General features: G+C 41.3%; 3 protein-coding genes across 8 annotated transcripts; all 3 read right to left on the bottom strand.

The window, feature by feature from the left end:
- On the bottom strand, positions 1-2199 carry dynll2b (dynein, light chain, LC8-type 2b). Of its 3 annotated transcripts, none has more exons than XM_034606365.1 (3): positions 2080-2199; positions 917-1061; positions 1-814 (listed from the first exon to the last, which is right to left on the bottom strand). In XM_034606365.1, the coding sequence occupies exons 2-3, from the start codon at positions 1046-1048 to the stop codon at positions 677-679; spliced, it is 270 nt and encodes an 89-aa protein (XP_034462256.1). In that variant the 5' UTR covers positions 1049-1061; positions 2080-2199; the 3' UTR covers positions 1-676. The 3 variants fall into 3 exon arrangements, with proteins under 3 accessions (XP_034462256.1, XP_034462258.1, XP_034462257.1); XM_034606367.1 differs by having other exon boundaries at positions 2012-2165; XM_034606366.1 differs by having other exon boundaries at positions 1959-2113.
- A 2638-nt stretch (positions 2200-4837) lies between these two features.
- srsf1b (serine and arginine rich splicing factor 1b) lies at positions 4838-9023 on the bottom strand. Of its 4 annotated transcripts, XR_004616029.1 has the most exons (6): positions 8576-9023; positions 7169-7422; positions 6904-7076; positions 6213-6471; positions 5777-5865; positions 4838-5431 (listed from the first exon to the last, which is right to left on the bottom strand). XR_004616029.1 is itself a non-coding variant. In XM_034606362.1 (4 exons), the coding sequence occupies exons 1-4, from the start codon at positions 8761-8763 to the stop codon at positions 6289-6291; spliced, it is 798 nt and encodes a 265-aa protein (XP_034462253.1). In that variant the 5' UTR covers positions 8764-9023; the 3' UTR covers positions 4838-6288. The 4 variants fall into 4 exon arrangements, 1 of the variants encoding a protein (XP_034462253.1); XR_004616027.1 differs by having other exon boundaries at positions 5777-6471; XR_004616028.1 differs by having other exon boundaries at positions 4838-5865.
- A 682-nt stretch (positions 9024-9705) lies between these two features.
- Positions 9706-14801, bottom strand: pigs (phosphatidylinositol glycan anchor biosynthesis, class S). Its single transcript, XM_034607109.1, has 12 exons — positions 14667-14801; positions 13269-13408; positions 13040-13151; positions 12855-12944; positions 12658-12749; positions 12086-12326; positions 11831-11973; positions 11630-11744; positions 11378-11523; positions 11179-11279; positions 10882-11092; positions 9706-10282 (listed from the first exon to the last, which is right to left on the bottom strand). The coding sequence occupies exons 1-12, from the start codon at positions 14683-14685 to the stop codon at positions 10004-10006; spliced, it is 1689 nt and encodes a 562-aa protein (XP_034463000.1). The 5' UTR covers positions 14686-14801; the 3' UTR covers positions 9706-10003.
- Positions 14802-15637: the final 836 nt, after the last annotated feature.

Genomic DNA, 15637 nt, shown 5'->3' with positions numbered 1-15637 from the left:
GTAGTCGAACCAATTTACTGTCTCAAATGTTTTGTGCTCAACATGTTGAAAATATCACAACACCCAAGTGTACACTAAATTACAGTCCAGCGATACAAAGCAGCAACATTGCAAATACTCGGAGCAGAAGTGGAAACAGGAATGTTCAAACATGTACAAAAGCCTTCAATCTCTTAGCATACAGTCTTCTTTATTAAGTGTGAGCAACAGTAACTGCATTTTTTTTTTTTCCTTCTTTAATTCAATCTGTGTTGACACTGAAAATTAAAAAGGCATAAACAAAAACTCTGTTGCTCATTTTAATGTCTTGAAAAATAAGTTATTATACAACATATTCATATGAAATAATGTACAAGGTCTGTGCATCAATGCACAGCAGAAATTATATCCAAAAATTATGATTCATGGTCAAGTCTGTCGGACGCGCAAATGCTGCCTGGATTCTGGCGTTCTTAGTTTAACATTTTTTAGGAACAGCACGCCACCAGTTCAGGCAGGACTAAAGCACCATCCAGCGACAGTGGTAACATAGTAGGTGGTAAACAATAACAGACTGCAGAAAGTAGGGAACCATGAGGTGGGCATGTCTGCAGAAAGTTGGTAGCAAATGTACAGCATGGCACAGAAGAATTAAAGGCTGAATTTAAAAGTAGTTTTCAGAGGGCACGTTGGGATTTCAGCCCGACTTGAAGAGTAGAATAGCCACTTGGCCCAGGTAGAAGTAGATGAAATGCTTCGTCTCGTGCGTCACATAGCTACCAAAGTTCCTCCCGACGATGCAATGCCAGGTGGGGTTGTACTTCTTGTCAAACTCCTGCAAGGGAGGTGATATTAAGCACAACACAGATAGGACGCCATTAAAACGGCTTTCAATAAATGGTTCATGTTGGTGATAATTGTGTTTGATCCGACATACCTTTTTGACATAAGCAGCAATATCCTTCTCAATGTTGTACTTTTCCATGGCCTGCATGGCACAGTCCACAGCATCCTGCTGCATTTCATCAGACATGTCTGCATTCTTTATCACTGCCTTCTTGTCAGACATGTTGGCTTCTTAACTGCACAAGAAAAAGCAAATTGTTGAAACTTTTCCTTACCCATATAGCTCTCACACAAATTCCAGTTCATACATCCAGTGACACTTGTCCTTGCATTCCCATGGCATTGAAGTTTCAAGTTTATTAATGTCATTCGAGCCATATCTAAAAAGAATACAGTTTAGGGAAAATTGTATTTCTCGGGACCAGTGTTCACAAACGATCAATCAAAAGACAATAGAAAAAAGCAGCATTTCTACAAAGACAAGTGCAATTAAGTGCCTGAGTGAGAATGAGTCAAAAACAATAAACATAATGCTAGGCCTATAAATACAGGTTAAAGACAAGTTCTCCAGGAAAGTCACTTTATGAGGAGTCTACTTATTCGTATCTTGGCTTCATGATTTAAAAAAAAATTGAGTATAGTGAGAATGGCATCTTAAAACAGGATTAACAAAGTCATCTGGATAACTGAGGAAAAACTGTGATCCCTCTCAAGATGTAGTTGATGTGCATGTTAGCAGCTCACTAAGCAAGCAATAAACGAAGAGTGTTGACGTGACAAACAATTCAATGTAATTCAGCCACATTAGATGCTCATTAGTTTCAATTGGTAAATCTGGTTACCTGCTTGCCTGAGAGTAGTGCAACGAGTTAATGCTTTAATATTTGAAATTCACTAGCTACCATCACTAAATCAAGCTCTGCGGTTTGCAAACAGTGCAAAGAAAGTGGGAGCAACACACACACACACACACACACACACACACACACACACACACACACACACACACACACACACACACACACACACACACACACACACACACACACACACACACACACACACACACACACACACACACACACACACACACACACACACACACACACACACACACACACACACACACACACCTTCTCAGGACAAATACAAGAGGAGATCAGCAGAAGCCTCGATGTTCACTCACCTCCTGCACAGCTTCTATCACACCAACAAACAGTGACTCCTCTCTGTCACACATATATTGATTCTTACCGTCTCTGTGAGGTTATAGTGATCAGACGTGTGCGTCACAGGCAACTGCAGTTTGCACTTCCTTTATGGATGGAGCGCGTGCGCCCTCGCCCCGCCCTTCAAATCGCAGCCGCTAATCTGATTGGCCGGTGCCGAGCCTCCACCCTGCTCGTGGGCGTTTTTTACTCGCGGACAGTCCGCCCGCATCTTATTTCAACCCAGAATGCACTGTTTTCACACACACGCACCCCCCCCCCCCCCTCCTATGTGTGCGTGATCGATCCAGGTGATCAGGTCGATCGATCGTGTTGATCCACATGACTGTGAAGATGTGAGGAGCTGGATTACACCCGAACAGTGCAGTGTTAGAAGCGTTTACATTCTGAATCATTGGTTTTTAAACTGTTTATCCCACTGTGGGTAGAACACTTCTATATAAAGTCAGTGCATCCCTGAAGGAACCCAAGATCAGACATATTTACAGCTCACAATGTGTCACAATGTGATTTTTCTGGATTTTCAAGACTTCCAGACTCGAGCTCAAGCTCTGACACCTGTCCGGCAGGAGGATGACTTTAAAGAAAACCTGTGAATGGTTTGTGACCCTGTGTCACAGAGGGCCTGTCGGGCTCCAGATGGGAAATTGTCACAAAACTGCTAAAAAATGTGTCCGTTTGAGCTCCACTGACCAAAATGATGTAGATACAGAGGCTGTTCTTCCACTCACTTACTAAAAGAGGATTGTTTCTCTCTGCTCACCTCAAATCAGAGTTTAGATGCCAGTCTGCAAATCACGTGGTAGATGCAAACTGAGAATTAACACTACAATGAAGCAAGAGGGAACCTGGGTCTAGCAGAAAAACTTATAATTTAAAAAGAGACATATTTGTAGATTCTGTATTTTTCCAAGAGGGGGAGGCATGGATTTATTTCCAACAAGGTCATTTAACTTATTTGAGGAAAAACCAAATGAGACACTGAATACACTTCCTGCTCACACATCAACTTGATATGTAATATTGGTTAACCACATGGTTGCACTAATCACATTAACGATTCTATTTCCAGAAAGAGCCGTGATAATACTATGTTGACTGCATACTATGTTTTGAGTATATCAAATATGCTGCATACTTATGTTTACACTGGGGATCAGAGAGAAACAGCATTTCAATCCTGTCTATGTCCTTTACATATGGCAGAATTGACAATAAAGTTGTGTGTGACTAGAATAGGATTAAGTTTTGGAGCTGATTGGTCATGGGGATGATACACAAACTGTATCAGGGTAGGAATTTCACCGCAGCCATGGCGTTCATTGCCTCTGGTTGTAATGTCCCATAAAGAAAAGAAAGGAAGGCACTCTTTCTCTTTTAAAGATAAATGACAATTGTTGGTTGGAGTATCAGTTTTTAATTCATTTTTGGTGACAAGAATTGAAACCCCGACACAACAGCAATGGCATCCTGCTTCCAATAGCATTTGTGTACCATCAGGTGTTAAAACACTAACAGCAGCAGCAGCAGCAGCCTGTAAAAATGTACAATAATGAATGACTGAAACTAACAAAGGCCCTACAGCATGATTATCAAAACATTCTAATGACAACCTTCAGACTAGTTGCATAAAATCATTTCCCCTTTTCGGTTTATCAGTAGTTTTGTGTCCTCACCTCAATCTTTTCAATGGGTTGTGTAATTTATGAATGTTTTACTACTAAAACAAGAAAATCAAGATTATATGAAACTATCAAGGGAACTTTTATTGAAGCCTCTGGAGTGAAAGACTGACCTAAGAGAAAAAAAACACATTAGGTCACATTCCCTTGTTCCCTCCCTCCTCCACTGTTGATGGATTCCCACGCTCATGTGCGTGGATCCCTCCTGCCCCTCCTTCTGGATTTGCTCCACAATACAGAAACACTCATCTGGATGCCATCAGAGACAGTGTCTTTGAGGTCCAAGACAGGAGACAATCCTGTTTGAAGGCCAATTAGATTGAATATCTCACTACTTTGTTCCTCGCTGCAGGCTGAAGACCAGAGGAGAATGTGCATTTAACTTTTCTATTCCATTCAACCTATGTTCTTTGGACTCGGCGGACATTAAAAAAACAAAAAAAACAGCTTGACTTATCTGTTTGAACGGCCTGTTTCAATAATTGTAATTTGCTGGCTTTTAATGTTTGCGTGCGAGATGCATTTTATTATATTATGAAGAAAATAAAATCATTAAGATCAGTTTAATGCCAACTTATTCATTTCAATTGGGAAATCCCATGCCCATAGACCTTTAAAAGGTAGAGGGGAAATCATCCGAGCAGAAAAACTGTCATTATGTTTCTGAAGCAGTTATTATTATGGATACCCATCCAGATTCTGAAGAACGTTAAATAAAAAAATGATCCCGTACAATTATTTTGGAGGGCAATGGTCAATCAATATTTTGAAAAACAAGAACCAAATATATATATATATCTATCCTCCATTGATGTTGTTAGGCAACTATTATAGTCCTAGATCCATATTTTCGCCCATTAAAAAAATTACTTCAAGCTTGTTGAACGTATTAATGAGAACAGTGTGAATACCTTCAGTCTGCATCATGAGTTTTGTAAAGATATTTAATACTAAAATCCAAATACATTCTAAATACTAACACAGATTATTGCAAAATGTAAAAACACAATTGCATGTCAGATTTAAATCATACAGATTTTGTATGCTTTTGTGTAAAGCCCTTTGAGGCATCCAAAATACTGAACAAGAAAAACACTAACATTTACTTGAGTTATCGAAACTTTTATTAAAAGAGAATAAAGCTTTGAGATACTGAAGATCATACCTAAGAAAATAAACCAGAAATCATCCTCCTCTGGAAAGACTGACTTAAGAAAAAGATACAAACCACGTTAAGGTCACAATCCCTTGTTGCCTCCCTCTTCCCCCCCTCCACCGCTGTTAATGGTTGCCCACTATTTACCACTCCTTATGCGTCTTGATCCATCCTGCACTTCCCAGCCCTCTTCTTGGTTTTGATCCAAGCTTTGCTCTTATTAATTCACTTTTTAAAAATCCGAAAAATTATTCGCTCGTCATGTTGCCGTCAGTAATTGTGTCTTTGAGGTCCCAAAGGAAATTGGAAAAAATTATTTGGATAATTTGAAAGCCAATTTACTTCGAATAGCCGACTATGATTCCGGTTTGTGGGTTTATGTGGACAGGGCCAGGGGTCGGGATCCTCTCCCTGCAAAATGCTCCCATGCTCCCATGCTCCTGCTCCATGTATCCATCCCGAAGCCTAATCCTAATCCTGATCTGATCCTGAATCCTGATCCAGCTCCGGAATGGGGAGACAATGAGCCCAGTCCAAACCTTCAGAATACCAGCAGAACCAAAGAGAAGGAGGCAAGTTAGAATCACACCTTCACAAATTACTTAAAAATGTCAATGAATACATCTATGAGGGAGTTCACGTTGAGAAAAACAGGGGACACTTCCATGATCAATCCCAAAAACTAAGGTATACTTAAGATAGTAAAAGATGAGCAAATGCAAAGAACACAAGCTTTGGGTTTTGAAATACAAAGTGGTGAGCAGAATGTGCCAATACTCAAAACATTCAATAATGCGCTCTACTGTCAAGTGTATGTTAAAAAAAAAGAAGCTGGACAGCCTTATAATGCAGATTTCATAGATGACAGGGCACAGCCATCATACCATTGGTGCCATATTTGACTCCTCCTCCTCCTGTTTATCCTAATATGAACTGTTTCCTCTGTTCCCATCCTATCCTGTTCCTCTGATCTCTACAGAGAGACACACAAGAAGGTCAAAGGACAATAGTAAATGTTTGAAGAAGTAAATTCTTAAAAGAAACTAAACATGAAGCATACAACGAGCACAATCAGCACAGGAGAAGTGGAAAGGAGGGGGAGAGATGGCTAGCAGAGACACAATTTGAGAGAATTTAAAAAAGGGAAGCATGGCAGAGTGAATAATGCCATGTACACAGACCAGGAGGGTTGTGTACGTGTGGTCAGCAAAAAAATTTAAAACTAAAATAAAAAACTGCGAAAAAGAAAGTTGGGAAAAGCGAACACACAACACAACAGCATGAAGGGGTCACAAACAAGATGATACGTGGTCAGTATACATGATCTGTAATTTGATGTGAAGATTTCCTCTCCAGCTCTGAGGTACACCATTACTTTGGTTACGGTCAGGTGAGTCTAGGTGCGAGAGCGAGAGCGGGAACGCCGGGGAGAGTAACGTGGAGATGCCCTGTTGCGACGAGGGGAGTAGCTGCGTGAGCCGCTCTTGCTCCGGCTTCGACTGCGGCTACGAGAGCGTGAACGCCCGTAGCTGGGACTGCGAGGACCGTCCTCCTTCACCCCAATGTAGGCCGTCTCTCCCTGAACACACACATTAGGGAACATTCATTTCCACGTGTAAGTTACAACATGAGAAGGAAACACCTGCAGCCACAAACAGGATCAATTTTTGTTTGCACATTTACCGTTTCTGGACATCACAACTACTTATTCTAAAGTGTACAGTTCCTTTGGCCATAATATTCTGATAAAAATCAGCAAATCACATAAGACTTTGATTACTCCAAAAGACCATTGTTGTCACCATCACTCCACAAATGACACACAGGCAGAATTATGATGCAAAGCGACATTATCTCACCATTCAAACTTAACATTGGCCTTTACTTACTGCCCAGTTGTTTTCACTCCACACTCCTGCTTTCTTCATTTGAGAAAATATTAAAACTTCCAGTTTGGCGTTCCATGGCCATTCCTTATCAAGATAGCTTAAGGCTGTAACACTTTACGTACCTCATGAGAACGAAACTTGGTGTTATCCAAATTACGGAGAGCGTAGACCATGTCTTCTTTCCGCACAAACTCCACTACGCCGGTGCCATCACGGTAAACATCAGCATAACATACGTCACCTGCCTCTCGCATGTGATCCTTCAGGTCCTGCCAGCTTCCACTGGGGGGAAGACCTGACACGAAGAAATGAGGTATAAATTCGTAAATTCACCTCTTACACTTTAGTTTCAAGAACAATCTACAATGAGAGGAACACAACACTCACCTGACACAATAACCCTGTGCTCAGAGCGTCGGGACGGGGGACCGTACCTTCCCCTCGGGGGTCCCATGCCTCCACTACCACCCCCACCACCACCACCACCACGACCGCCTTCTCCGCCGCCTCCTCCTCCTCCTCCGCCCCCACCACCGCCGCCCCCTCCGCCACCTCCCCTTCCTCCTCTTGGAAACTCAACACGCAGGCGGTATCCATCGTAGTCATAACCATCACGCCCATGAACAGCATCCTCAGCATCCCTGTGGAAACAGACAGTTACAGATCAGCAAACTTGAATGAGCTAAATAAACACACAGCCAAGATATCATTTAAGCCAACTGGCTGATGAAACCCGGAAGAAACAAAACGTATCTGATTCATATTATGCCGATTACAAGAAATTGAGCTGTTGAAAATGAAATAGTTAAAGAGTTTAATATGACACGAAAATTACAAAAAGATTGTATTGAAAGCTGTTCTGAGCTAAAATGGTGTCTCGAGCTTGGCACTGCAAAATATTGGTAATTTCAAGCTCGGAAGCCAGTGCAGCTGCCAGTTATCTCACAATCAAGGGTCTGTATCAGTGCAAATAAGCTTATTACATTTTCATCAATATGAACCCGTTTAAAAAGCCTTTTCCACAGTTTTAGAAAAGATTCATATGAGGATCAAACTTTTTCTTTGATATAATTTAATAGTTTAGGGTATGAGACACAGAGAAAGGGGGTTACTCATCCTATAAAGGTTCTTGATGAACTGAGAAATTTGAGTGACTTTGCTGTTTATACGATAGTCTTTGTATGAGGGAAGGGTGTAAAACCATCCATCACTGAATCTTTGGCACCAGAATCAAGGCATGTTACAGAGTTGTTTATTTCCCATTGAAATGCAGGTAAGGGGGTGAAAAATAACAAATAAACAATATTGTAATGTACAGCAGTGCAACAATGTTATTAGGTATGCAATTAATCGATTATTCCGTCTGTTATTTAGCGGATTACTTAAAGTGAAACTGTGAATATATCCCCATTTAAATTACTAAATATTTGATATAGCAATTATTATTTGGGTCCTATGAGAGATAGAATACAGTCAAACTTATTTAATTCTGTGTATACCAGGGAGAGTGGTTGATTTTTTTACATTTGAGGAGCTACAGCATGTGTTTGTAAAGGATTAGTCAACCACCAGTGTAATTGATTCATTTACTTCCCGCCATTAAACAGACCATCCGGTTGAATAAACGTCTTTCTAAAAAAAGGAACACCATTAATTTAAATAGGATGCATTGGTAACCAGATGAACTGTTTATATTTATGAGTGTGTGACTGCATCTTTAGTAAAAAAAAAAGCTTTAGGGGGGGAACTACAGGGGAGATAGCGCCGAGACATGGCGGGGCACCGCAGGCTCACCTCGGGTCCTCGAACTGCACGAAGGCGAACGGTGGTCCTCCTCTCCGGTTCTTCAGATCGATATCACGGATCGCCCCATATTTGTAGAACAGGTCTTCGACGTCCTTTGAGCGGATGTCTGGCGGGAGATTCCCCACGTATATACGGCAGTCGTTGCTCCCCGCGGGTCCACGGATGACGCCGGACATGATCGCAACAAACTCGCTAATGTACGGAAGTTAGCAAGTCGGCTAACAGCACTTCTCCTCGCAAAAAGACGACAAAATGGCGCTTAGGTCGTAAAGAGACGAGTAGGAATGCACGTTAATTATTTAGTTACGGCTGCGTCCGACTGGAAGCTGTGGATCTTCCAGGGAAACGACAAAGCATTCAGATAACAAAGGCTCAAAGTTGCGAGTTGTGGTTCAGCGCCTTCCGCCTACTACACGTGTTCTTCTTTGTGCTGAATGGCGTGCAGCAACTGGCTTTAAAGATGCGCACAGCGCCACCAGCTGGCGAGCTGGGTTACATCCTCCAGCATAGGTGCACAGCAGGTTGATCATCCGAGGGGATTCTTGGAAACAGCAAAGTCAAACCTCGACATCCAGTTGGGTTCTGTTCCGGGGCTCTCGACTACATCACGCTATCTTTATCGGGAGATAAAAATGGAAAACCGAACACCCCTATTCTATTCTATACAACAGAGCAAACTTCATCAGTCTACAAAAATTAATGAAGAACGTGATTATCACATAAAGTGGTAAAAAAAAAACTATGTGATTTGGTCAAAAGCTCGAGATGTGCAATTAAATTGCATTTAAATAGAGATTCACTTTACAACACAGCCAAGATCTTTTTCTTATAGAAACTTAAATGTATACATAATGCATTAACAAGCATAGAAAGTGCTTTAGTTTGCCAAGTGATACAAACCAATCAAAAGACTAAAACAGTGAGAGCCCATTAAAAGCTCAAATAATACCCAGTAAATTGACCTTGTATTTGTCAAAACTAGTTTTTCCAATGTAAAAACATAAGTTTACCACTCAGCTTGGACAAAAGTCCCTCCCATTTTTATTTGATATATAAAATCTAGTATTCTCATCTCAAGGTATTTCAAGAGACCGGTCAGGTATAAAACTAATAAAAAAGAGTTACACCTTGGTCTTTATTTGTTAATAACTTATAAAGTGGAATTCAAATATAAAACGTTTGCAAATTTACAACAATTCAAGCTTTCAACAGTACAGTGTCTGACAGCCACAGCATTCTTTCAATAAAATCTTATGATAAACACAATCCCTCACATCCCTCAATCCCTCACATGAAACAATAAATATCAAACATGACTGTAAACCAAACAGTTCAATGCTGCAAACAAGCCATTCTTCATGCTTCCTTTGTACCTAAATGTCAAGGCCACTCACAAAACAGTTAATTATGTGTTTCTCAGTCCTTCTTGGCTTGTCTTTCTCTGCGTTTCTGTCGAGCATCAGACAATATTTTGAGCAGCGACAGCAGGATGGGCACACACATGGGCAGGAATAGTGGTATGTAGATAGCAAACTTCTGGTCATCAGGGAAGTAGAGGAGGTGGAGGAGCGACGGGTCGAAGAACGCCCTCTCTGATGCCAAGATGGCCTCTTTACTGTACTGCAGAGCAAAGCCCAGGTTCCCAGCCTCCAGCTCAGCCACAGCCAGCCGCACAGACGTGACAGCGCTGGACACCTAAAAGACAGATACAAAAATAAAAAACCAATGATACAACAGATGCAACAAAGAGAAGCAATTATTTATTCTTTTATTATCTATTTAAATACCAATTATAGCAGAGCAGTTAGTACACTAATCATGTCTCTGCCAGACTAGAGCCACTCACAGGATCGACATCTATTCCCTGAAGCAACTTTTTACAAACGTTTTCAGATTTCTGACTGAATGTTTGCTTCAGTCAGAGTTTCCGTACAGGTACACACATTATACAATCAGGTCTGTTTTAATTAATCTTAGCTTTTTCATGGGAGGAGCTGTACGCATATTTCATGCTCAGTTTTGAGTTTATGCAACAGTTCTGAGGCCCCAGACCTTTTTTTGATCAACGAACAAGGATGAGCTGTAAGCATTGATTCAGAGGAACCAGGCGCGTTAGTTTCTACTTTAGACTGAGATCCCCCAGAACAGAGCTGTACAACGCCTGATATGAACATCCACACTTGATTTTTAAATACTATACAATATTTCCAGAAAGACTATATTTGATGCTCATTTCACACTGAAACATGCACATATATTGCCAACCCAGAAATGTAACTGCGTGTGCATCTTACCTGTTCAGCAATGTTGTCATTGATCACGATGTTGCCTATCTGGTCCAGCAGCTGTGCCAGTGAGGTGATGGTGGTCGTTGCTGTTGCGATATTTTCTACACTCCGACTCCACATGAGGCGATCCAGCTCCCAATCGGCGAGTCCTGCGCTGCCACACGGGGCCACCAGGAAGCCTGGGGGAGGGGAGGACAACTGCACGCCAAGCAGCAGTCTGACGGGATGCAGGACAGCTAAGTTACCTTGTGTCTTCAGGAAAAGTATTAAAAGGACAACTGGGTCCTGGTGGTGTCCACTTACCGAAGCTGAGCAAGGAAGACTCCCATAACTTTAGCCATGTTGATGTGGATGTCAACAGGGAACGCAGCCTCCGGTTCATAGAAATCATTAACATTGTAAACCTGTAAAAACATTGATACAACCATTTTTGTTGAGTGAAACCCAAAACAACATATAATATTGTGCAAAATCTAATTTCTCTATTACAAGATGATCTCACCATGATTCCACCCCACCGAGGAGAGTGAAAAGCATTAGACTTCACTTCTTGTTTCTTGCGGTCATGGATGTAAAGAGGTGAATGGTGGGCATCCGGGACGTACAGGAGAAAATTCAACACTGGGTTGGAAGATGCAGCATTAGAGCCTGGAAATCAAATGTAAAAAAAACTGTTATATATAAAAACACCAGAAAAAAAAACATCAAGTTTCTTCTTTGTTGCAAAACATTCAGTGTGACTTTTCTCTTTTACCAAGTCTGGCCTCCACGGGGTTGATGACGTGTGCAAGGCTGTCAGCGTTGATTATGTAGGAGCTGAGGCTACTGTCAAAGCGAGGGTTGACACCCAGCACGGCATAGTATAAGGCCTGTAAGGAGAATACACGCTTTAACGTACAGTGGCTGAGTATCTTAGCTGTAGCTTAACATTAACACACGTGCACACACACAGTACCTGAGAGTCGATGCTAAAGTTGGCGACAGGGGCCAGCTTTGTAAGCAAAGGTTGGATGTAGGTCTGCACGGCACCCTCTATGTCCCAGTTTAGCCGGTGGGACTTTGGGTCTGGGTTCAGCAGACTGAAAGTTATCTCATAACCTAAAGAGAAGAACAAGCAGATAACCTAAGTGTTCAGAGATTTGAGGTGTATACTGAGTAGAACAGAAACTAAGTTGGCCCATTTTGTGGCCATGGTGAAACAAATACCAACCTGGGCTGGATTTAAAGGCCCTCATACTGTCAGCGATGCTCTCCTTGCTGCCAGGGCTGAGACGGACTCGGTCGCTGAGGGCAGCAGTGATGTCGGTGTGGCTGAAAGACATCACCTGCAGCACCTGCTTAACTCGAGGCTCCATGTGAGTCAGCAGTTGATTTAGAGTCTTGCCCACTCTCATCTGAGCACCAATACGAAGCAAGGCCGTCCGTCTCTGACCGATATACACGTCAACATCCTGAGAAGAATGAAGGGACCGGTAGGTATCGTATTTTCTTCAACTTCTCTGAAATTACTCCTATTTCTATTTGAAAGCAGTGCACAAGGTACTATATTAAACTATATTTCAACATTAAGCACTAATGACAGCTTACAGAATTTCTTTCTTTGGACATGCTGCTTGACCACACTTATACGAAGACTTTAATCAACCCCTTTATTAGCACATACACATTAATGAAAAGCAAAAGCAACTAAAAAATATCTAGTGAAGGCATCACACCACCACTGGTAATAAATAACAGGACGCTCATAACAGACATGTATGGAAAAATCTAGAGAATTTCTACCTGAGGCAGCAGTGAAGAGGACTCTGGGATCACGTACACAACCAAAGAACCACACGGACTCTCGCTGAGTGTGTGCAGAGACAGATCTGCCTCTACACAGGGAAAGCAAAAGAGACGGAGAGAGGTTACTATCTGAGGTCTGACTGAAATAACAGAATGTTTACATGTGCTGATTCTACAGGCAAACAGCATCTCACCTGCAGCTGTCGGCTGGTTCAGGGCATCCTCCTCCATGACTGTGGCTGTGCGGTACTTTGTTTCATATCTGTACCTCAAAGCTGTGTCTTCTGGAAACAAATACATTTGACACAAAAATGACACTGCACTCCTCATATTCTTATAACATCCTCATATAAGATCAGAGACAGTGTTACTAAATTACCATCTACTCTGTGTTCCTCCTCCTGTGTCTGCTTCAGTGGGACCTTCTTCTGTTGTTCTGGTGTTACAGTGCCACGTGCAAACACAACCTCCACATCAGCACTCAACTGGAGCTGCGAAGAAAGAAATTAAGATGGAGATATTTATAAAAAGGTACACATGTATTACACATGGAAGATAAAGTGACATAAGATGGGGGAGGGTTAATTATTGGATGCGCAAAAACAAACCTGCAGCTTAGCCAACTCATTTATCTGACTGACAGGCAACCATGCGCGGTACGTTTCAGTTGTCCGCCACCACAGAGGGACTCCCACGATGATGACCACCACTGCTATGGACAGAGCAGCCAGCTGGCCTCGTCGACGCTCTGAGAGATACAGACACACAGATCAGCCTAAAATTGTTTTTATGTGTAGTAAGGTCAGCAGGGCTGCAACTTCAAAGAGTTCAAAGCAACCTTCTGGCAAACCACTTGGTTTTTGTCCAGCTAACAGTCCGAAATAAAAACACATTTCATTTACCATCATATGCACGCTGAGTACTTTAAAAGTAACACCTGCACACCTTTGTATACATGCAGCTGTCCAATCAGCCAATCATATGGCAACAGTGCAATGCATAACATGATGCAGAAACAGGTCAGGTGTTTGTTAAGGTTCACATCAAACATCCGACTGGTGAAAAAACATGATCTCAATGACTTTGACATGATTGTTGGTGCCTGAAAACATCCAGTGAGCATCAGTTTGCAGAAGGAAATGCCTGGTTGATAAGAGAGATCAGAGGAGAAGGACCACACTGGTTTAGGCTGAAAGGAGGACGACCATAACTCGGGTAACTAAGAATCTTAGAAAGTATGACGCTTCAAAACTTGAGGCAAATGTGCAGAGGACAGCAGAGGACGTTCGGTTATACTCCTGCCAACCAAGAACAGAAATCTGAGGCTGTGAGGCGGTAGGAACAGGCTCAGCAAAACTGGAGTGTTAAAGATTGGAAAAAAACGTAACTTCTTTTGATGTAATATCTCTTGCTGTATTATGACATTGTGGCCAACAAAACAGAATTGCACTATAATGTGAAATACCTGGTTTTAACACTAGATTAGCAAAGAAGATTGATTCCTCTCATTTGACTCACAAACAATATGTTTACAGCAATCTGTGTATTCCATAAGACTGAGATAGATGCTGCATTTATAAAGATACATGGCAGATTTGCTGATGACTTTATTAACATTCAGGAAATCTCTGCAAGCCCTGGTTTAGCTCTAAAGCTACACAAACAAAGAGTGAAGGGGAAAGATGTGTTTCCCGGTGTTTAAGAGCTCAGATGTTGGAGACAACCGGGGAGTAATAAAGAAGGGATGATAATAAATGACACAAACACCAGCCGGTCCTCTTGCAGTGTCCTCAGTGGACATAGGGAGGACGTCACTGCTGCTACTGCGGCTAGTTAGCATTTAGCTTCAGAGGTTCACAATTACATGGGGAAAGCAGCCGCATCAAGCCAACGTCACTGCGACTGTTGTACGCGTTAAAGATGCTGTGGTTAGTTGCGTAATTGGTTTTAATTATTCCCCTTTTACAGAAACAGCTCGTACAGAATGCAGATGTGAATTTACTCACCTACTTCCGTGGTCGCCATTTCTGTCAGTGAACTGGGCGAGGTGGGTTTGGTTATGAGCTAAAGAGTCGGTCAGAAGTCACATGACCCACATAGAAACCGTTAATGTGACAGTAAAAACAAAAATATGTCGTCAACCAGGAAGATGTTTTATTTACTCACAAACAAAGGCATGATTTCTAAGCAAATATTCATAGAAATACATTTTATAAATATTAGCTTTCTGTAACCGTCGACCCACCCGGAGCCATTCCGCGCCTAACTGGTGATAATATCGAGCGCACAAACACAACGTGGGGACATTTTGTCTACTAGCGCCCCGTGTGGTGGCTTTAGTCATAGCAACATAAAAACAGAGATGGGAAATTCAATTACTTCTAAACACAACAGCGTTATATAAAAACACAAGTAGTAGCAGTAGAATTAACAGTCCTGCTTTCAAAATATCATTCAAGTACCTCAGTATTATTTGTAGAAACTTCTTCTAATGTACTGGTCAATGAATTATTGATTCAGAAATGTTATTAGTATTATTGATGTATTCATATATACATTATATATTATAAATACATTCAGTGGAATTTTGTAGTTGGTCTGAGTAAAGCTAATTTTAACTGTTTCATATACAGTTTGGTACGTTATTATTTAACAAGGTATCGTTCTGTTTAAACTGAAGTGATTATATAGATAAATGTAGTGGTGTAAAATGCATTATATTTCCCAGTGAAATTTGGTGGAGTTGGTGCACAAAGAAGCATGAAATGAAAATAAATATATAATATATATAATAATGTTCTATTACATGTAAAAGTTTAACATTTAAAATCATACAGTAGCAGAGGAATATTGTTCTTGCCTCAAAAATAAAAAAATATATGTTTTTCAGAACATTTATTCTTGTGACTGATGCATAATTTAAAGATTACTTTATTAACCTGTTAATACTGATGCATCAATGCATAAATAGCATTTC

The sequence above is a fragment of the Hippoglossus hippoglossus genome, chromosome 14 (assembly GCF_009819705.1).
Source record: "Hippoglossus hippoglossus isolate fHipHip1 chromosome 14, fHipHip1.pri, whole genome shotgun sequence".
Taxonomy (NCBI): domain Eukaryota; kingdom Metazoa; phylum Chordata; class Actinopteri; order Pleuronectiformes; family Pleuronectidae; genus Hippoglossus; species Hippoglossus hippoglossus.
The sequence above is the reverse complement of the archived record's forward strand: the minus strand, read 5'-3'. Positions and strand labels throughout refer to the sequence as shown.

What these genes read in the sequence shown, in the direction of transcription:
- pigs (XM_034607109.1), bottom strand. An exon ending in GGAGGAACACAGAGTAGATG is followed by an intron (nt 12,945 to 13,039) that starts GTAATTTAGTAA and finishes ATTTGTTTCCAG; the next exon opens with AAGACACAGCTTTGAGGTAC. An exon ending in GAACCAGCCGACAGCTGCAG is followed by an intron (nt 12,750 to 12,854) that starts GTGAGATGCTGT and finishes TTCCCTGTGTAG; the next exon opens with AGGCAGATCTGTCTCTGCAC.
- dynll2b (XM_034606365.1), bottom strand. Translation starts at nt 1,048, where the DNA reads ATGTCTGACAAGAAGGCAGTGATAAAGAATGCAGACATGTCTGATGAA. An exon ending in TTGCTGCTTATGTCAAAAAG is followed by an intron (nt 815 to 916) that starts GTATGTCGGATC and finishes CCTCCCTTGCAG; the next exon opens with GAGTTTGACAAGAAGTACAA.
- srsf1b (XM_034606362.1), bottom strand. Translation starts at nt 8,763, where the DNA reads ATGTCCGGCGTCATCCGTGGACCCGCGGGGAGCAACGACTGCCGTATA. An exon ending in GCACAGGGTTATTGTGTCAG is followed by an intron (nt 7,077 to 7,168) that starts GTGAGTGTTGTG and finishes TCTTCGTGTCAG; the next exon opens with GTCTTCCCCCCAGTGGAAGC. An exon ending in CCAAGTTTCGTTCTCATGAG is followed by an intron (nt 6,472 to 6,903) that starts GTACGTAAAGTG and finishes GTGTGTGTTCAG; the next exon opens with GGAGAGACGGCCTACATTGG.